Raw genomic sequence first — 21,941 nt, forward strand, 5'->3', positions numbered from 1 at the left:
GCGAAGGGGACGCCTGAAGACTCCGTAGTTATATTTATAGCTTTTATTTTCAAGTTTCTCTTTTAGTTAGTTTGTTCTTTTATACTTTGAGTACGTTTTTGTTTTTAGTGTAAGGGATGTTAATCAAATTTTTATTCCCCTTCCGCATTTAACCTTTTTAATACACATATTATATTCTAAAATTCCGGGGCCGTTACAACATTTATACATATAATGCAACTTATCATAATAAGGAATCGAGTAACCAGATAACCAAATAAATTGATAAGACCATTGAAATTATAAATTAAGAACATGCACAGTACAATAATAAGTAAGTAGGACAATATAAGAAATTAAACAGGAAATCAGGACAATTATGAGCTAACCGATTCTAGTTCCACTAGTGACTTATAATTATTTTTAGGATTTTCTAACTTTTCACAAAAATATAAAATTATACATCGTTAAACCTCAATTTGTCATAACGGAGAATAAGGTGAGGGATCCTTATCCTGATCGGTGTTTTGAGATGTCGCGCTACCTACTACGCCTTATAACGGGTATTGGATTTTCTGAATTTTTCTTGCGAAATCTAAAATACTCGTCATGTACCTAAAAATACCCCCAAAATTCAAAATCGGTGCCCAAGATTCTTTCCGGCCGATCTTGGGGTTTTGACACGACAATGACGCCGTGCTCTGGCACCAGCTCTACCGCCCATAGCGGTAGTTCGCCTCGACCTGACCGGTTTTACACGTACCCCTGTAGAAAAATACGTTAGGGGACCTCAGTTGGCCGAAAAATCACCAAAAACACCTAACTTACCGGCAGATGGTCACCTGGTGCAGCGACTTTGCCGGTCCTCATTCGCGGCTGGGGTTCCTTATTCGGCTAACCTGCACAGAAAAAGATGGTGAACACAATGATCATAAAATCGTGTGAAATGAAAAGTAGGAAGGGATTCATCGGAGGAATTTTTAGATTTTGGCCGTAGCAGCTCCGGTTTTGCCCGCAGTTTTCAGTTCATCCGCCGTCCTATTTTCTCCGATTTAGTCACTAGAATGCTCGGAATCGAATTTCGAACGGGTATGGAAAATTTGTACTTTTTTGTTTTGTTGGCCGGCCATGGCTTCAGTGCTACCGTGGTCAGCGGTCGACATTCTTCTCCGGCGTTTGGTTTTTCTTCTCGAGAAGGGGCTGGCAGCTGAGATTTGAGTTCTCATGCAGCGTGAAGTATTTATACATATCTCGCGTCAATCTGGACCGTTCATCGTGATTGATCTTATCCGTCCGATCGTACCTAAGGAGAAAACGAATTTGGATCGTTCATCGCAATTGATCTCGCATGTCCTATTGTGCCTAAGAAGGGAACGAATTTGAGTCGTCCACGCGCGTGAGATCGATCCTGAACCGTCTGATCGCTTGGCACACAGATCGTCTGCATGGCACCAACGTCAACATGTCTTACTACGCAGCGTACTCCTATTCATCGGGGCTGCTGATTGAACCGTCCTACGCGGTTGATTTTTTTTTTTGTACTTTAACTCCCTATTTCTAATTTTTCTTTCAAAACACCCCCCCAAACTCAAATTTTCGTTCCTTTTTTTTCAAAATTATTTTCGATTACATTCCTAACCTATTTTCTTTAATAATTTAACAAAATTAAATTAAATTAATTTAAAAATAATTTTTTATTTATTTTTAAAATGTCAAAATTATCCCATACCAAATTCCGGATCCAAGTATTACATAAACACTTATTATAATCCATCACTTTTTTAATAAAAGAAACATCGAACTCATTTTATAAAATTATTGTACTTTAGTTAAAAATCAGAAGTTCGAACCTTATTGAGAATATAAAACTCGTCATTTATAAATGTAATACATATTAATAGTATAACGGCCCCGAAAATTCAAAAGAAAATACATATAATAATCTGAGTGCGGAAGCAAAAATAAAATATTAAAGTTAACATCCCTTACACAATAACTTAAAAGTACTAAATAATATCACGGAATAAATTCTCTAAAAGAAATATGAGAAATGAGAAAAATAAAGGAAACAATAAAACGTCTAGCATCTACTCGCCATCTTCTTGTGGATCGGGCTTGGGAACCAGGTCCTTCTGATTTGAAATGGCTAAATAAGGAATGAGCTACACTAGTCCAGTAAGGACATCACACTACATCACTGTCACAGAAGTAAAGTTTGGTAGAAAACCAACAAAACAACCAATGGAGCACAAATTTTAAAGTAATATATTTATTTAAAATAAAACCATTTACCTTTTTTTTTTTACCATTGGAGAACCTGTGAAAATAACCTATAAAGACAATAATATCATACAGATTACAATTTCATGCATAGTCAGTAACATAAAACATATCATAAATCCGTATTCATTAACAATAACTGATTATCACCGTTTCTCGTTTTTACTAGCCTATTAATATCCATGAGGATCCATAGGGGTGTCCCTGCTACACGTGAACCACTTTAATTAACAACTTTAATTTCAGGACCGTCCCCATACCCCGTCCAGTATGAGTGCCAAGACATTAAACCTCAGTACTTCGTCCGGTATGAGGGTGAAGCGGGCCGTCCCTATACCCCATCCGGTATGAGTACAAATGACCAAGTCTCCATACCCCGTCCGGTACGAGATAACGTTCACGGTAGATTTCCCTATGAACCCGGTCCGTCCACCATCTCTCAGGATATCTAGTGAGGCTGTTACCTTATCTGTTTTCCCTTAGTCTCTATTACCAAGTTAAACATAATCACATAAACAATAAACATGCACCCGGTAAGACAATCATATCGTAAATTCTAAAATCACACAGTGGTCAAGTAAGACAGTAATACATGCATTTAAAATCATAGAATAGATAAATTAGATATCATAATGCATTTAAACTGTAAAATAAATCAAGTAGAAATCGATAGAAAATAATGTCCGGTTCGGACTCCATTAGCAACCTTAATTAATTATGCATATTTACTTAATTTGTACAAATACAATATTATCATTTATTCAAATTTCAATTCTATGATAGGAAATAGGGTGAGGGGTCCTTACTTGATTCGATGTCAAAAACTAGATTATCATTGCGCCTACGGGCGGTCCTTAGGTTCCCTGAATTTTTTTTTCGAGAATTGAAACGCGATTACGGTACTTACACATGTCCCAAATAACCCAAAAATCAGACCCAGGGCCTACTTGGCCAATTTTAAAATTTCAGCACGGTGGCTCCGTCGTGCTCCGGTGACGGCGATCCACCTCGGGTTGGCTGTTTTCGGCTATTTTTGACCGAATTCAGCCAAACTTGCATCAGTTCCTGTGAGAAAACACACTTAGGGCCCTCGGTGGGCCAAAAAATCGTAGAAAATCAAAACTCACCGCTAGTGGGGCTCTCCGGTGCGGCAGCTCCTCCGGCTCACGTTGCAGTTGGGTGTTTTGCTCCGGTCAACCTGTAGATGAGGAAACGGTGATCACAACGGTAGAAAAATCACATTGAACGGGAATCAGGAAGGGCCTCATCGGAGGCAAAAATCGAAACACCCCGTGGCGGCATTGCTAAGCTTCGGCGGCGTTTTCCAGCCAATTGGCCAGTACTTTCACTCCGATTTGGCCATAGGTGGGTTTAGAATCAAATTCTGAGCAAAGAGTAGAATTTTTACCTCGTTTAGCGGCCAAAAATTGCTCCGGTACGGCGGCGGTCAGCTCCCCGTCGGCTAAGCTATCTTCTCCGGTGAGGGGCTCTGGCGGCTAGGGTTTGGGTTTGAGTGCGGATGGGGTTATTTGTACTCATCCGCTTTTGATCTGAGCCATCCATCGCTTTTAATCTGGAATGTCCGATCGTGATTAAATAGGGAGTGAATATGGGCCGTTCATCGTAATTCAATCTGGCCATTCGTGCGCGATTCAATTTGGACCGTCCATGCGCGATGCAATCTGGGCCGTCCGTGTGCATTTTTGATCTAGGTTGTCCATGCGCATGGGAACGGATCTCAGCCGTTCGATCGCGCACATGCGAATCGCCCACGTGGCTCCCTCCCGTGTGGCCTCCCGTGTCAGCGTCTCTACCACCTGGCGCGTCCTGGTTGGTCAGGGCTGCTGACCGTGCAGCTAACGTGGCACAATTTTTTTAAATTGTGTTTTAACCCCCTGGTTTCTAATTTTTTTTAAAAAAATACCCCCATAATCCAAATTTTCACCACTTTTCTCCAAAATTATTTTCAATTAATGTAACGGCCCCGGAAATATCAAAATGAAATGGGTATTTAAATATATCAAATGCGGAAGCGAGATCAAAATTTCAGTTAACATCCCTTACACGAAAAACCAAAAACGTACTTAAAATATAAAAGATTAAACTAACTAAGAAAGAAACGCGAAAATAAAACTATGAGTATGACTACAGAGTCTCTAGGCATCCCCTTCGTCGTCCTCCTGCGGAACGGGCTCGGGAACCATGTCTTCCTGATATGAAATGGTTAAATAAGGAGTGAGCTACACTAGCCCAGTAAGAACATCACGATATCTCACCGTCACGGAGGTAAAGGTGGGTAGAAAAACACAAAAAGACCAATGGAGCATAATTTACAATAAACTCGTTTATTAACATGAAAACCTTTACCATCCACTTACCTCGGTGGAATTTATGAAAACAATATAAGAAAAACAATAACATTATCATAATCATTGAATAATATGAGCTGTAAAACATAACACTTATCACGCCCCTTGAAATTTCAATCATTGTACAACATATCTTTTTCTCATTTACCAACCTACTAGTATCCGTGGGGGTCCATAGGGGTTCCGCTACCCGTTAACCTTTAACATTCATAATCAGTTTCCAGGGCCGTCCCCATACCCCGTCCGGTATGGGCGCCAAAACCATGAACCTCAATACCCCGTCCGGTATGAGGGTGAAACGGGCCGTCCCCATACCCCGTCCGGTATGGGCGCCAAAACCATAAACCTCAATACCCCGTCCGGTATGAGAGTGAAACGGGCCGTCCCCATACCCCGTCCGGTATGGGCGCCAAAACCATAAGATCTCCATACCCCGTCCGGCATGTGAGACCACAATCCCGGTAGGGTTCCCTACGGACCAGGTCCGTCCACCATCTCCCAGGATATCTAGTCAGGCTGACCCCCATAATACAATTATCAGTCTACACAATCTTTCATTTTTTTTTCCTCAGTCAGCATCATCAATTCACATTTAAACAAGCAAATCGTAATTCATGCCAAACAGACAACATACAGTATCAGTTTTTCAGTCATTCAACCCATAATTAATAAAAACGTAGTATATGCACACAAATCTGTAAAATGAACACATCAAACCTCATTTTGCATTTAAAGCTGTAAACATGCCAAATAACAGTAAATCACCAATCACACTAGACTCGGGCTCCATTAGCCACCTTAAGCAATTTCACACATTCGTTAATTCAAGAAATACCGTTTTATCATTTTGAACTTTAATACCGTGATAGGAAATAGGGTGAGGGGTCCTTACTTGTTTTCGGGATCCGAATACGATTCACAGTGCGCCTGCAGGCCGTCCCTAATTTTCCCTGAATTTTTCCCGGGGAACTGAAACACACTAACAGTACCTGCACATGTTCCAAAAAAAAACCCAAATTAGGCCCAGGGCCTCTTTCGGCCCAAATCGCAACTCCGGCACGGCGGCTCCGCCGTGCTCCGGCGACGGCGAGTCACCTCGGGTTGGCTGTTTTCGGCCGTTTTCGGCCGAATTCGGCCACACTCGCATTGGTCCTTGTCAGAAAACAACCCTAGGGCCCTCGGGGGGCAAAAAAATCACGGAAAAACGGAGCTTACCGGCGGCGGCGCTCTCGGGTACGGCGGCTCTCCGGCGAGGTTCGTGTTTTGGTGATTCGGCTTCGGTCAACCTGTAGAGAAAAGAATGGTGATCACGGTGATATAAAAATTGCATCGAACGGAGGCTGGGAAGGGCCTCGTCAGAGGCAAAAACCGAGAGGGGGCGCGGCGGCGCCGCTGGGCTTCGGCCGCGTATTCCGGCCGTTTGGCCGGGATTTCGGCCTCGATTTGGCCATAGGAGGAATCAGCGGGGAAAAACGAGTCGGGGGTATGAAATTTACCTCGATCGGCGGTCGGAAATTTCCCCGGTGCGGCGGCGGGTGGCGGCGGTCGGCCTCTGGTTCGTCTTCTCCGGCGACCGGCGGGCGGCTAGGGTTTGTGGTCTGGTGTAGGGGTTCTATTTATAACCCCTTGCCTTTTGATCTCAGCCGTTCATTTCGTTTTAATCTGGGCCGTTCGTTTTTGATTGAATCTGGGCCGTCCGTGCGATTGAATCTGGGCCGTCCGATCGCGCGATTGATCTGGGCCGTCGGATCGCACCCACGCGGATCGCCAACGTGGCTCCTTTCGGAGTGACGCGGTCTTGCCACGTGGCAGGCCCCGGTTGGCCGGGACTGCTGACCGGGCCTGCTGACGTGGCTGCTGACGTGGCCCCCTTTTTTTTTTTTCTCCTCCTTTCCGGGTGCTACAATTAAATTCCTAAATAATTTTTTTCTCTTTTTATTATTATTATTATTATTTTTATTAAAATAAAATAAATTAAATTCAACTAATACATATTTATATTTATATAAAATTAAAAAAAAAAATAAAATAAAATAATAAAAATAGTTGAGTGTTACAAGCGGTGATTAATTTATAATATTTAATTCAATGAAATAAATGATTTAATTTATTAATATATTAGTAAATTTATAATTATAAAATTGAGTTTAGTTATAGCATATTCAGATAGAAAAAAATATTTCTTAATAATTAATTTTTTAATTAAATTAATCACAATATAGTAAAAAACTGACATAATATCTTATTTTTTTAAATACTGAATTAATTTATTAATAAAAATAAAACTAACTCACTAAACATTACTTATATATTTGACTATAACTTTTGATGTTTATAAATTAAATTCAAAATATAATTATTTTTTAAAGGCTCATAATATCACTTTTTATAAAACTTTTCACTTATGGATATTATAATTATTATGAAAGGTATAAATGTTCATTTCACTTTTCCCCACTAAATTAAGAACTTAAAACTCTTTACAAAAAGGAAGAATCTCTTAGTATATATCGAAAATCATTATAAAATTAATGTATCAATTTACTATTTGACAATTTAATTAAATTAATGTTTTTTATTCATACCCAATCCAATAAAAAGAAATAAATATACATACATACATACATATATATACACACACACGTGTGTGTATACACTTATAGATATGATATTATTTTGTGGAGTGGGTATCTAATGTTAGGATGTGAATTTAACAAACCACCTTAATTAATTTCAACAAGTTAATATTATGTGCCATATGTACATGCCATATATATATATATACATATACATATATAGATATACGTGTGTAAAACATTTGAATAAAGAAATATATATACATATATATATATATATATAGGTAGGAAATGGCAAGCTTAACATGATGGTGGCATGCATTATAATAGATAAAAAATAATTATTGCAAAATTAACCTTTGTAATTATGTCTCATGATCACCAAAATTATGTTTTGGATTTTTGGCCCATTTTAATCCTTTAATTTCAAAAATTATAATTGCTTAATTTTTTTTTAAAAAAAATAAAATAAACATTACAACTCCTTCTAATAAATTATTTATAAAATTTAAAAAATCAATATTAACGCACAAATTAATTATTATTTTTTGTACTATGGAAGAAAAAATATTGATTTTTCTTTTAAATATAATTTCAATAAATAACTTAATTGGGTTTTTTTTTTGTTTAAATATATCGAAATTTTTTTTCTATATTTTAGATATATGTTATATATATATATATATATGGAAAAATCTAAAATTATTTTATTTTTTGTTTATGAAAATATTTTTATAAAAAATTGAAAAAAAGAAAAAATCCAAAATTATTAATATTTGCTAGAAAAGAAAAACGCGTCTTCATGATTTGGTGTTCTTGTTGGTATCCTTTAAAAAAAAAACATTATTAAATGAATTTTGAGGCATTCATAAATTAATAATTTTTTAAATATTTTATTAGATTTTTTTTAAAAAAAAATTTGAGATATATTAATTATCTTAACAGTATCGAAATTATTAATTATTAGGATAAATAATATTTTAATATGTTGAATTCATTATAACGTACACTAATAAAAGCTTTTATATCTTTCGCTTTTTTTAAATTAATACTAAATTACTTAACAAATAATATAAAAAAATTTATTGGGTAGTCAAAATTTACTATTTTGTAAGAGTATTATAAGTTAATATTTTATTTAATTTGACCAAAAATTTAATTTATTAATATTTTATAGTGAGTAAAATTTAAAATTTGTTATTTTATAAATCTATTATGAGATAATACTTAATTCAATCGGATTAATAATTTAACTCACTTGTATATTAACAATGCTGAGTAAATTCTAACGAAATTATTTTTAAGTAAAAAGAATATTTTATAATAATTAATTTATTTAATTAAAGTAGTAAAAAAGAGTTAAAATTTTATTTTTATATTTATTTCGTTAAGTATATATATATATATTGTGGGTATTTTAAAATTATATATTAGAAAATTGATAATTGGAATAGCCGTTCAATTTTTTTTTTTAATTAAAAACTTATTTTTTAGAAAAAAAAAATTCATTATTTAATTTTGCAGATTTTGGAATTTATTTATTTTGAGTGGATTTTTTTTTTTTTTTGTCTTTTTTCATCAATTTAAGAAGCCGTCCTTTACGCTTAATTGGGAATTACTTACCTCATAGACCTTAACGCTGCTATTACCTTTATATTAAAGCTTTCCCCCCCTAACCATGATTCAACAACACGCTTTTAAATCCTTCTTTCTGCAGAGAAGACGAAGGAGGCACAGAGAGAAAATCGGTTATGGCGGAAGGAGGTACAACACTAGAATTCACTCCGACATGGGTGGTGGCCGTCGTCTGTAGCGTCATCGTCATCATTTCTCTCGCTGTCGAACGTCTTCTCCACTTCGCTGGCAAGGTATATATAATATATACGTGTGTGTGTGTGTGTGTTGATAGGCCAGATTCTCTTATGTTAATTACTCTATTTTCATTCTGTAATAACACCGGCAATGTCGTCTTCGTTGACAGTATTTGAAGAAGAAGGATCAGAAGCCTCTGTTCGAGGCCTTGCAGAAGATCAAAGAAGGTTCTCTCTTATTTTCTCTTATTTCTCAGCTTTCTCTGGTTATATATGTATGTATCGATGATCGGAGGCGATTCGTGTTGCAGAGCTAATGCTGTTGGGATTTATATCGCTGCTGCTAACGGTTTTTCAAGAAAGGATTAACAAGATCTGTATATCAGAGGAATTGGCTACGAAATTTATGCCGTGTAAAAAACCAAGTGATGATAAAGACGAAGGTACGACAGCTCATTTTCAGACATTTTTCTCCGCCGGTGTTCTTCCGGCCACCGTCGGCCGTCGGCTCCTCTCCGAGGACTCCTCCGCCCCTACTTACTGCTCTATCAAGGTTAAATTTCAAAATGCATTCCTCCTCTTTTTTCTTTTCAGCTGTTACTTTTTCTGGTGATCATCTACCATCGAATTACGTGTCTGATTTCATTTTTTTTTAAGTTCGGAATGTTAATATGATTTTATTCATCTGCAAATGAAAGATTAATTTTAAAATTTCGAGCAGAATTAGGTGAATAGGTTCTTTTTCATTGGAAGTAGAAGTGTATTAATTGAGTGACACGTAAATCGATTGGAATTTTATCTACTCCATCTAATATAGTATTATACGCGTTCATCCATCTAATTTGTAGTTTACCTTTTATGGATTCAAAATGCTAGTGTTATTTTCAGTTTGTTAGTAAATAAGTATGAACTTAGTCCGTAAGTATTCCTCTTCTGTATTTACTAATCCCTGCCTATATAACTTATCTTTTACCAGACAGGAAAAATACTTAAATTAAGTGTTCCAAAACTTGTTCCAGTATAATTATAATTTACCAATTTAATTATTTACTTTGGTTTTTTTACTTTAGTAATTATTTTAATTGAGTCAAACTTACAAAAAGTTATTTTTATCGAACTTATGTATTGATAATAAATATTTTTTCAAAAAATATATTAATTAGCATTAGGCTATTGATTGCTAGTAAGTAAGGTTGAATTTTTATGAATTAGATAGAGTTTCAATTTATTTAAATATAATTTGTGGAGTATTTTCTTTACAAATTTTTTAGTAACTTAACTACGTATAATTTGATTTAATCAAACCGGAGAATAACCTGTTCCAAGTACACAAAGCCGGTCCGAGTAAATACTCTCCAGTATAATATTATATATATATAATTTAAGCGCGTCTAAATTGATCCAGATACCACCTAAGTATCTAAAGATGTGTTAATATGGGAAGCACGTTATACGCTATTTGCGCGTGCCTAAAGGATTTCAATCTAGAAGATTCATAATTATAACATTTATTTTCTTGTTTTTCAGGGGAAGGTTCCATTGTTATCCACCACAGCTCTGCATCATCTTCACATATTCATCTTCGTGCTAGCTGTCGTGCATGTCACTTTCTGTGCTCTCACCATTCTTTTTGGCAGCATTAAAGTAAGTTCTCGTGATATTATATATCTATATATTATATACATTTATGAAATTTTAGAACCTCCAATGTTTCTTGACTTTCTTGATTGTTTATTTATTACACTTTCGTGATGGCATATATGTAGATACGTCAATGGAAACACTGGGAAGATTCTGCTGCTCAAAAGAATTATAATGCAGAAGACGGTAATTTCAATTTCTTAACTATCAATCTACATTTTTATTGCCTAGCTTGATGTCTGTCAACTAGACTGTATTATGTGCTTCGATTTTTTTTAAAGCTGTATTATTCCCTCCGTGTACACATCTTTTCAAGTCACCAATTCTGGTACAGTACATTGAGAAAATGATTATTTTGTTTGAACTTATCAACTATTGGCTAACAAATTAAAAGTGCAAAATAGGAACGTGTAACTTATTTTTGAGTCAAAACACCTTATAATCCTTAAGTTGCTCTTTTTTTTTTTTTTTTTTCTTTTACCTTTTCTTTATAGCTTTCTTAGACAACGTGCTCTTTGTGCAGTTTTACAAAAGAAGTTCACACATGTGCGAGATCATGATTTTATCAGGAATCGGTTTCATGGTTTTGGAAAGAGTGTTGCTGTGCTAGGCTGGGGGGTAAGCTTGAAATATTCTCTCCTTACTCTAGGAAATCTAATTTAATAGCAAACCCATAGGCAATCATTGTGGTCCAAGTGATAAAGTGTTCTACTTTTTTTAGACACATTACTCATTCAAATCCACACATGATAGTAATAAGCATTTCTAGTTATTTTTGAGTGAGAATTCAGCTTTGCTTATATTTTGATTTTTGATTTACAGCATTCATTTTTCAAGCAATTCTTTGGTTCAGTTACTAAATCAGATTACATCACATTGAGGCTAGGTTTTGTTATGGTAAGTCAAACTAATGAATAATATCACAGCTTAACATTTCTTTGTTTTAACCATGAGAAATCGAATTCTTCTGTAGACTCACTGTAGAGGTAACCCAAAATTCAATTTTCACAAGTACATGATGCGTGCACTCGAAGCTGATTTTAAGAAAGTTGTAGGAATAAGGTTAGTTGCAGTTACGAAATCATCCAATTATGTTAATGGTTGTGTTTGGTTCAATTTAGACTTTTAATGTGAAAATTTTGGTTTAATGCACAAAAATGGAATTGGCTCTGTCAGTTTCCCACTCTGAACAAAATACTAGTGATTGATCATTTTCTCAATTTTTCTTGGGAAAAAAAATCAAATGCAGTTGGTATCTTTGGCTATTTGTGGTCATCTTCTTGTTGCTTAATGTTGCTGGTAAGCTGTTATTTTCAAGTGTACAATATGTATTTTCTTTCTGTCTTAGTTTTTCAATTAACGTAATATATATATATATATATATATATATATATATATGTTTAGTGACATAATGGATTTAATTTATGGGAACTTCTCTTCAAATTTCAAGTTGATGTTAGAGACGTGATATAAGGTCTAATTTTTTTCCATGCAGGTTGGCATACATATTTTTGGATAGCATTCATTCCGTTCACCGTAAGCTCTTCAACCAAATTACAGTAATTGCTGTAACTCTGCATTATATTTATGTACATACATATATATATATATTGATATTGAGATAGAACATGTAGCAATAGCTTGTGAAAATGGTTATCCTGTATGCAGCTTTTGCTTGCTGTGGGCACCAAATTGGAGCATATAATCACACAGTTGGCGCAAGAGGTTGCGGAGAAGCATGTGGCCGTAGAGGGGGACCTGGTGGTTCAGCCATCAGATGAACACTTCTGGTTCAACAGGCCAAAACTCATCCTATTTCTGATTCATATCATTCTGTTCCAAAACTCATTTGAACTGGCATTTTTCTTCTGGATATTGGTAAGTATTACATTCTTACAATATATACAAATCCTTTTCGTCATATTTCATATATTATATTTGACAACAAACGATAGTTTTAATTCTTGTGTTGGATCTTCTGTACAATTTAAATTCTATGCTTTTTTTTTTATATATATATAATCCCCGTAAATTAGTTTTTTATTATTTTTAACTACAATTAATGAGTATTTTTAGTTATTATTTTATAATTTTTTCTTTTATTTTTTGTTTAATTTTGATTTATTTAGTCTTTAAATGTATACAGACTTACATAAAATACTCTAGACGCATGTAGTTAGTCTTGGAAATTAGATACATAGTAAGTTTGCAGCCTACTGATCCTTGAATCATATTCCATTTACAGGTTCAGTATGGGTTTGACTCCTGCATAATGGGCCAAGTTCGGTATATTATCCCAAGACTTGTCATAGGGTAATAACATATATCAAAACCATCTCTGTCTCTCTCTCTCTCTAAAAATTTATGATTCAATTCCAGGTTAATTTTTATTTTTTTAATTTAATTATTAACGTAAAAAAATTTTATGTTAAACCTTTTTAACGTACAGATTTTTGCTTTTATTTTTGAATTACTTATTTCCAACTTAAATTTTTGGGAAGATATTATAATTTCCACTCTAACGAAGTATGAATCAGAATTCTTCTCCTAAGAAATTCAAGTAACAACATGAGAATTGCAATCTCATTTTACATATATTTGTAATTAAGTGAAAATAATATAATAAAAATAAATCAAACAGATAATAAAATTGTGATCTAATGTATACGATAAAATCCCACTTTCTGTTTTGTCAGAGCGTTCGTGCAGTTCCTATGCAGCTACAGTACATTGCCGCTCTACGCCATTGTGACACAGGTAATATGGATTATATAACATTCTCTGCTTTCAACATCGTAAACAAAACAATATATACTTTTAGAATTAAGATTATTTATATATATATATATATATATAAGTTGTTTAAAATTTAACATGGCCGGATTAATATATGAAGATGGGAAGTTCATTCAAGAAGGCAATATTCGACCAACACATTCAAGAGGGACTTGTGGGGTGGGCAAGGCAAGCCAAGAAGAACAAAGGTCTGAGAAAAGCCGCAAATGGTAACAGTGCTGGTTCTCCTCCCGGTGCAGCTGCTGTTCAGATGACAAAAGTAAGAGAAGAGGATGCTCTACTTAGATCTCAAGCCAAGGGAACAGAGATTGTAACTGATCAGAGATCGAACTCCTCATCCTAAACCAAGATTAACTGACCATAGAAACTACAGGGCTTTCTTTTCTACATGGATTTTCTTCTTCTTTTTTTAACTTTTTGCTTATTAAGTTAATTTGGTTGTAGATAAAAAACCCTGCAAACTAGTTAACTGTTATAACAATATTACAGTGAAAACGAAGATGAGATTTGAAAAGAATCAGGAAATTAATCTTTTAAAGAACTGCGGTAGTCATACATGATTTTACTTAAACAAATAAACAACCAACATAGACGTTCTGAATAATAAATACACGTACCAATACATATATAATTAAAATAAAATAAAAAAAAAAAGAAATTTCCCCTTCATCTCTGTCCTATATTATCTTAGATTTTGATCTTCTTATAAAAATGCAATGAATGTTTATTATAAACTGGATTACATTATGTAAAAACTCATTATACTTTAATATCCGATGCTGTTGTAAGTAATAATTTACAGCATTAATTGAAATCACCACAACGGCCACATCTAAGTTATCTACCCAAAGTGATTAAAAACTAATCAAAATCAAAGCTGTATTTCAAATGAGATTCAGTTAGGAACCAAGCTATTTCAAATGAGATTCAGTTAGGAACCAAGCGTATACTAAAGCAGCCAAAATTTTTTAAAAATAACACGTTTTGCAGTTTCCTCTTAAGCTATTTATAACAAGCTCTCGTCAATATGTAAAATTACCACATCGAACAAAAAATGCCAACGAGATACTCAGGCATGTTTGCAGCTTTCTCCGTTTTCTTTGTAGCATCGTCACCCGTCTGATATATGGACTTGCAGGACAACAATCATTCCAACTCTCTAACTTAGCTTGCCGGATAAGATCTAATAATACCCAGCTGCTGTTTACATTACGTGGTAATTGGATACAAAATTTTACCATTTGTTCATCTGTTTCTGTATTTTCGCATTCTGAGACGACTTACCACCCTTGTCCTTGTACGAGTTTCTTGAAGAAAGAGCCTTCTTCCCATGTCGAGCTGCAGCTACAGCACGTCTTCTCTCTTTCTTCAATCTTTTCATTAGTTCAGCATCATATTCACCCACGTCAGAACCTTCCTACAAAATACAATGCAATTTAAACGTGAAAAATGCAGTCCTCATTCAGTATTTTCTTTAAAAGGTTATATCAATTATTTTTACCAAACTATATATGCATAATGACATAATAATATGATATATTATAACAGACTGTTAAATAAGTAAAAATATTTGTACTATTATTATCAATGGTCACCCCATTAATATATATAACTTTTCATTTGTTTTACAAAGTTGTATGCGTAACTTGTTTATTCTGTGATATATATTATTTAAGATACATTATTATGAATATAAGTTAATATTAAATAGTAGAAGTTATAAAATCTTTAAAAACACATCTAAATAATCAGTTTGCACCGTATTTAAAAAAAAATTAGTTCCCACAACCAAAACCGAACCATTCTGGTTTGATCTTTTTATGGTAAAATGATTTGCTTTGGTCTGAATTTCAAGTGGTTTGGTTTGGTCTGATACAGACTATAAACCAAAAAAACCAATCCATTGACACCAGTAAATATCGAGCTAATTCACTCCTTAATCCTATGACTAGTCAATTTATTCAAAAGCCAGGTAATGATTAATGCAAGGTTAAGTTTTGATTTTGCTCAAAATGTGAACTTCAAGATTAAAGATAAGCCATGTTTTATTTTTAAAATAACAATGTCAATGATCACCTTGTCACTTGTATCTTGCTTTTCAGGTCCACTATCCTGACCTTCATGATTCAACTCCTTACCCTTCACTTCTCCTTCCTGAATTATTCAATTTGACAAAAATTGATCACAAATGCAGAAACATAAAGATATATGGAACATTACAAAAAATAAAGGATAAAAACTCTCCCAATTACATAAATAAAAGAAAATAACCCATGCAAGGAGAGAACTATAATAACCAATATAATGGGAGGGAAAAAAAACCTCAAACCAAAAAGTAAACCACCCGGCAAAGGTACTTATTCTAATCCATTTCCATCCTTTAAACCCTTGAATTGACCTTTACTACCATTATTGTATGCGTTTTATTTAATGCTTTCCATAAATGAGTCTTCAACCAATTTTCCATTTTAACCATAACACAATACCTTAAAATAAATAAAAATAATAAATTTTTACCCTTCCATTAAGGTCTGTAGTAGTAGAGTTATATGTAGAAGATACACAACACGGACAAAAACAATCAAATAGTAACCTCCAGAAGCTTATTGCACAGATTAACTCAATAGCAAAACCAAATATAGCTTTGGACCTGACGCACGTCCAAAAAGATAAGAGGAAATAATTCCTTTTCAGATTTTTCAGAGAACTTGACAAAGTTCACTGCCATAATTAAACTGCAATCACTAACAGTAAAAGACTCTGTTCTCCAACTCTAAATCTAAAATAGCCTAATTATCCACCTTGTTCCTTAAGATTTAATCTTTTCCAGAGGGAGCACACCTACATGGTGAGGCAGTATGCAAATCATGTTCTAGTTTGATTATTCTCTCTCTTGTTTATTAATCTCAACTCAACTGAAGATATGCTACAACAAATTTTTTCTTGCAATCAACATATTTTTTTTATTATCCATCTTTATCAAAGTGTAGAATTTTACAATTGATTGGCTGCATCTGATCCTCCATTCTATAGCTAGACTTGAAACAGAAACATAGCTACAACATTAAAATTTGTTCCATTAATATGATTAGAAGCTGAAATCAACATGTTGGTCAGATCACTTAAATCACACCAGTAAAAGCTAAATAAAATCATACCTGCTCCCGCAAGTGAAAAGAATTAAGACCACTTGCGTTCATTTCATTCAACTTATGGACATGTTGTTCGCCTTCAGTTCCCTCATCATTTGATGTGGAGACATCTTGTTCATCTTCAGTTCCCTCGTCATCAGAATCTCTATCCTGCTGGACACCCCCTTCAATGAACTGCACAAAATTGCTCTCATTAAAAATGAGAAGTCACTATAACAGCAAAAATTGTAAAATAAGCAAAAGACAGGGTGGTTATAATACCAAAAGAATAGAAGTCTGGAATGATATTGACCAAATAAGAATCACAAACAATCCTTCCAATAGAAAGGACAATCAAAAACCACGAAAGGAGACTTGATTTTTAGTTCACAAATAAGAAAAAGTAGGTGACACTGAACCACTAACAGCAATCTTCCACTTTTCAAGGAATGGTTCTTTGGACCTTAGATAGAACCTAGTTAATCCATAAGATAAGTATCTAAAAACCTGAAAATTTTGGAATCAGTAAGCCCCTACAAATTAGATGCACTAGCTTGCATGTCCAATAATCTCTGAAAGAATATGCTATAACACTAGCATATTCACCTCACAGAAGCCAGACACGCTATTTTTTATGGTTTTTCTTAACTATGGTTCAGGTGCAAACTAACACCATCAGAAAAGCATCAAACCAATTTCTAACCAAATCTAAGACCTCAAGAATATACCAGTTGAGCATTCTATAAACCCACCTATAAGATCTCAAGCATTTACTATCAGCATTCTATGAACTTTTTTTTAGAGAGAGAGAAAATGGTCACAAGATGAACCTTAACCGTTATAGGATGGTTAGTTACATTTACACTAGGTGGAAATCATTTTTTCAGATAGAACCACCATAGGAACATACTTTCTTTTTTTGCAGAAACACAGTTGGAAATATGTAAATTTGTTTCAACATACTTTCTCAATGTCATCCTGGTCCTTTCTTGTGAATCCACTTGCAGCAAGTTCCTTATCCAGGGATCCAGCAGCTTTGACTATTGAAGTAAAGGAAGGCCTGGCACTTTCATCCGCATCAATCTCTCTACCATCGACATCATCATCCGAGTTTTCCTCGAAAGATAGGTTGAACCTGGAAAGAACAAAAAGATAACAGAATATACAGATGTGAACCGAAAGACAATAACCAGAAGTACCAGAAACACACACATCCAAGCTATACTAAGAAATATTTGGAACACAAAAGATGCTCAAGTTACCTACCAACTCACAATCAAAGATTTTTGTAATACATGGAAGCAGCAAATAATCAGCACGTGGCACAAGATACGAGATTAAACCACAATTATAAATAAAGATTGTCCGTGATTCTTCAGAAGGGAATTGAGGGTATATAGATTGGAGGATTTATGACCCGACTCCAGATATTTTGTTTTTTGTTTAAGAACTATCTTTTTTACTTTTGCTGAGAATTTAGGGAATCTTATGAACACATAAATAATTTTTTTTTGAAATAAATGAACACATACATAAACTTGTAAATTTCTCCTACTTTTTACATGGATGGCATCCCCTTTTTGCCTTGTTAATACATTTCTGTTTTCTCTCAGAGAAAAAAAATCTCCATGACTTTTCAAGAAAACAACCAGATTTGATTTCAACAGTTTCAAAAAATAGAATATTTTATCATACATAAATTAAAAGAAATACAAACTTTCCATTGGATCACTTCACAATTTCGAATAGTCCTTGATAACAGCCACTCACCTCTTCCTAAAAAACTTGAAAACACATTCAACATCACGATCGAAGTACCTGTGGTTAAGAATATTAAAATCAACGTCAAAGGTTCCAGATAACAGAAATCAATCTTCTCAAAGCACTTGAGAAGGCAGTGTCTCTTACATCTGTGCATTTCGGTGAGATACAGATACCATTTGTGGAAAATCAATCATGGTAACCTCCTCCTCATCATCAATCTACAAAGCACACAAGACTAAATTAATAGATCCACTAGAAAGCTGGACCAATAAACCTACAAATCTTTCTTGGAGAAAAAATTAATCTTCAAGATTTAATTCAATTACACCTGGCCTACAGTACAGGTAACAACCTACTTAGAAAATTTTGAGGCAAATAATAAAACATAAATAACAAAGGACGGAAAATAAAACAAAAGCATAAAAAAAAACAGAATTTCAATAGGAACTAAAGTAGTAACGAGAAATACAGACAGGTTTAATGGATTTGGGTTGACTTCCGAAAGAATATAAATATGCTTGCAGTAAGTCCAATGTACTACTTAATACTTAACCCAGGAACCATGACCATTGAATTTCAACCCTTTGATAACAACAAAAACCTATTTGATCTCAAGTGTTAGAGATCACTGAAGTTTTTTCTTTTTTTGAGATAAGTTAGGGATCACTGAAATTGAATGACTATTAAATTAAACAATGACTGAAGTATACACCAAAATCAACAACTAAAATGATAGAAGAAACCTTAAAAAGAATATGCGTAAATAAATATATATATATTTATATATATAGAAGATGCTCCTGATGCATTAAGATAAGAAAAACAAAGACACATAGTTTCAGAGATCATTAAAATACCATAATGTTGAATTCATTGAAATCACAGTGGATAAGGCCATGTTCTGCCAAGCGGACAATTAGACCAATTATCGTCTCAAAAACTGGTTCTGGATTTTGCAATTGCTTTACTTGCACACTGCATTTAATAGAAATGATAATGAAACCTTTTTTTCTCTCATGGAGGAATCATTATCATGCAGAGAAAAAATTTAAAAAAAGGACCAAAAAAAGGTGAAAGGAAAACCAAAAAGGCAGACAAAATATTTATACATCATACCATGCATTAATATATCTCAACTAACTAGCATATCGGATGCTTGAATTATTTATTTTAATATTTCATTTGTGGACAATATAACAAAAGATATAGGTAAAATCACAGGGAAAACCGAACAGATGAAAACTAACTACAGCAAATAGAACAGGAAGTAATTAATCCTTATTGTGCAGCTAAAGATTGTGGAAGCCTGTTAATAGAAAATAGTAAATGGATGAAAAGGAAATTAAAGGCCATTTTGGAAAGAAAAGACAAGGGAAAGGAAACACGTTCCATCTTTGGGCTCCTTTGGAACGCTGTTCTTGATGACTTGATGCTCTTAAAATGGGTGATATGGTGATCTGTGGCTCCAGATTTATGGGCTTGGAACTTCTATTCAAGCGGGACTAGGAGAAGATAAATTTCTCTCTTATTCCCCTAGCTATTTTTGGGTCACCTGGAGAGAGAGGAAATGATGATTCCTTTCCCATGCATCTCTCCTTTCCTCTTAGTCCACTTGTTCCAAGTATGCATAAGCTCTTCAGACATAGAAGCCTGTTTCTAACATCACCGTTTACAATACCCTCAAGGACCTGATCAGCACTGTGAAAAACTTGTTAATAAAATCTGGTATCTCCCTCCCGCCATGAGAGGTATATCTACGTTCTAAAGCAACTGTTACCAAATCCATTTAATTTCAGCCATAAGTTGCAGCACAACGATATCCAGATATCTATATCACCACTGATCTTCAAGTCTAGACCACTGATACAAAAGTATACAGAATTTGGTATTTTTACAAAAGAAGTTTCAACTGCGAGGACTTTTCAACTATCAATGCAGTCTAGTACAAACTACGAAGAGAAGTTTTTATTTGCTTCTAATAAAGATAAGATGTGGTTTATAGGAACAGATCTATTTAGTCAGAACTGATGCCCAAACAATAATCGCGTACGGATATGTTAATGAACTGTAGCTGGCAATTGAGTAATCTCTTACAGGGGATAACCTCGGACAAGTGACATAACCACACAATGCCTATTACAGTCGATAGCCTGGGGAACTGGAAAACCATGTTCTTCTAAAGCCTGCACAAGTGAAAGGTTTATATCAGAGAGTCCATTACCCATTACAAGTAACCTAAGTTTTTAATCGGGATAAGTAAGAACCTTCATAAAAGCATATTCTTTAAGTGCAGCAAGCCTAGACAAATAGAGCCAGTTGTAATTGCTTCGATGCCTCAAGTAATCACGCTTCGATTTGACAGCCCTAAAAGAAGTTCTACCAAGTCTGTGCAATTTCATTGCAAGCACAGTGCCATCTTCCTGGGCAACCTCAAAGATATCTGAAGTAAACAGCATAATGTTTCAGAGGTAATGAGAACAAAAAGATACAAAATAAAAATTACAGGTATAGTCAAAAGAATCACCAGACTCTTTTCCAACCCCAATTTGACGGCCAACAGCAGTAAACACACCACGATTGACCATGGTCTTAATTGCAAGAAAATCATAGCCAAGGTAGGTTAGCCGAAACCCATCATCTAGATCCATGCAAGAAAGACGATAGAGACTTCAAACGTCAGAAAATTGGTCCCCATAAGCAGCAAAAATTGCATTCAGCTATTATATCTATAAACAAAACAACTCACATTTGGAAGAGTCATGGTGCAATAGCTTATGCTTGAGCAAGTTCTTCAAGACCTTATAAGTACCTCCATGCCTGCTCACATGGCATTATCACTTCAAATTACCAAAATAAGAGTAAAGAAACTAGAAAAGAAGGACCCCGAAAGTGCCTAATTATGAAGAGAACATTGCGAATAAACCATATGGAGAGAACGAATGACAAAAAAAGAGAAGCCAGACAAAGGGAATCAATTACTTGAGAGAAGCAATGCGTTCCACTAGCTCGGATGGTACAAGCTCGTGCTGAAACAAAACAGATCAAATTTATCAACACGAAACCAATCAAATTTTACAGAATCCCAAACAGTGATTCTACCAGCAGCAGTAAAAACATGTATTAGGCAACGATAAGAATAGTTACGGAAACTAACGTTTCTCATGCCCATCTCGACGGCAGTAAGAACCCTAAAATCATCTTTAGACAGATATCGCAGCACATCCACGGTCAGCTTCATCTTTATATTCTCTTCCTGCAACACCCAAAGTATAATTGGAAAATCTATATATATCCATGCACATACCCATCCGTAATAATCCGCGGCTACCCTAAAAAATAATAGATGTCTGCGTGCTGTAGAGATGAGAAGAGAAGAATTCAGAATGGGAGACAACCTTAGCTTCGACAGACAGAAAAGAGGAAGCGGTGAGGGAAGTGACCGCCGACGACGTGAGTCGTGCAGAGAGCGAAAGCAACCGGAGCCAAGCCGGACGGGGGAAAGGAGATGCCGTCGAGCGTGCGGAGTGAGAGAGAGTGGCGGTGAAGTAACAAAAAGAAAGGGGAAGGTTACTCGGACTTAAAGGGATATGATTG

The 21,941-nt window shown here is 34.8% G+C and overlaps 2 protein-coding genes across 3 annotated transcripts; one reads left to right on the forward strand and one right to left on the reverse strand.

Moving 5' to 3' along the window:
• The first annotated feature begins 8,830 nt into the window (after nt 1–8,830).
• On the forward strand, nt 8,831–13,993 carry MLO15 (Seven transmembrane MLO family protein). The gene is made up of 14 exons (XM_022051188.2): nt 8,831–9,072; nt 9,186–9,243; nt 9,327–9,568; nt 10,543–10,659; nt 10,782–10,842; nt 11,180–11,274; nt 11,479–11,553; nt 11,630–11,718; nt 11,906–11,955; nt 12,152–12,192; nt 12,325–12,534; nt 12,902–12,969; nt 13,353–13,413; nt 13,553–13,993. The coding sequence occupies exons 1-14, from the start codon at nt 8,956–8,958 to the stop codon at nt 13,793–13,795; spliced, it is 1,527 nt and encodes a 508-aa protein (XP_021906880.2). The 5' UTR covers nt 8,831–8,955; the 3' UTR covers nt 13,796–13,993.
• A 313-nt stretch (nt 13,994–14,306) lies between these two features.
• On the reverse strand, nt 14,307–21,903 carry LOC110821311 (protein serine/threonine kinase). Of its 2 annotated transcripts, none has more exons than XM_088220066.1 (14): nt 21,743–21,903; nt 21,502–21,600; nt 21,327–21,373; nt 21,094–21,164; nt 20,872–20,985; nt 20,612–20,787; nt 20,442–20,530; nt 19,205–19,322; nt 18,492–18,565; nt 18,354–18,401; nt 17,547–17,718; nt 16,611–16,778; nt 15,529–15,606; nt 14,307–14,865 (listed from the first exon to the last, which is right to left on the reverse strand). In XM_088220066.1, exons 2-14 carry the CDS (start codon nt 21,583–21,585, stop codon nt 14,833–14,835), a joined length of 1,272 nt encoding a protein of 423 aa, XP_088076192.1. In that variant the 5' UTR covers nt 21,586–21,600; nt 21,743–21,903; the 3' UTR covers nt 14,307–14,832. The 2 variants fall into 2 exon arrangements, with proteins under 2 accessions (XP_088076192.1, XP_088076191.1); XM_088220065.1 differs by having other exon boundaries at nt 14,307–14,869; nt 21,743–21,902.
• Between the last annotated feature and the right edge of the window lie 38 nt (nt 21,904–21,941).

This window comes from Carica papaya, chromosome 5 (genome assembly GCF_054855325.1).
Source record: "Carica papaya isolate Zhongbai chromosome 5, ASM5485532v1, whole genome shotgun sequence".
Taxonomy (NCBI): Eukaryota; Viridiplantae; Streptophyta; class Magnoliopsida; order Brassicales; family Caricaceae; genus Carica; species Carica papaya.

Coding starts and splice junctions, on each gene's coding strand:
- MLO15 (XM_022051188.2), top strand. CDS start 8,956: ATGGCGGAAGGAGGTACAACACTAGAATTCACTCCGACATGGGTGGTG. Junction 12,193..12,324: donor TAGCATTCATTCCGTTCACC/GTAAGCTCTTCA, acceptor TCCTGTATGCAG/CTTTTGCTTGCTGTGGGCAC. Junction 12,970..13,352: donor ATCCCAAGACTTGTCATAGG/GTAATAACATAT, acceptor CTGTTTTGTCAG/AGCGTTCGTGCAGTTCCTAT.
- LOC110821311 (XM_088220065.1), bottom strand. CDS start 21,585: ATGAAGCTGACCGTGGATGTGCTGCGATATCTGTCTAAAGATGATTTT. Junction 21,165..21,326: donor GAACGCATTGCTTCTCTCAA/GTAATTGATTCC, acceptor CCATGTGAGCAG/GCATGGAGGTACTTATAAGG. Junction 19,323..20,441: donor CTTGTCCGAGGTTATCCCCT/GTAAGAGATTAC, acceptor TATTAAATGCAG/TGTGCAAGTAAAGCAATTGC.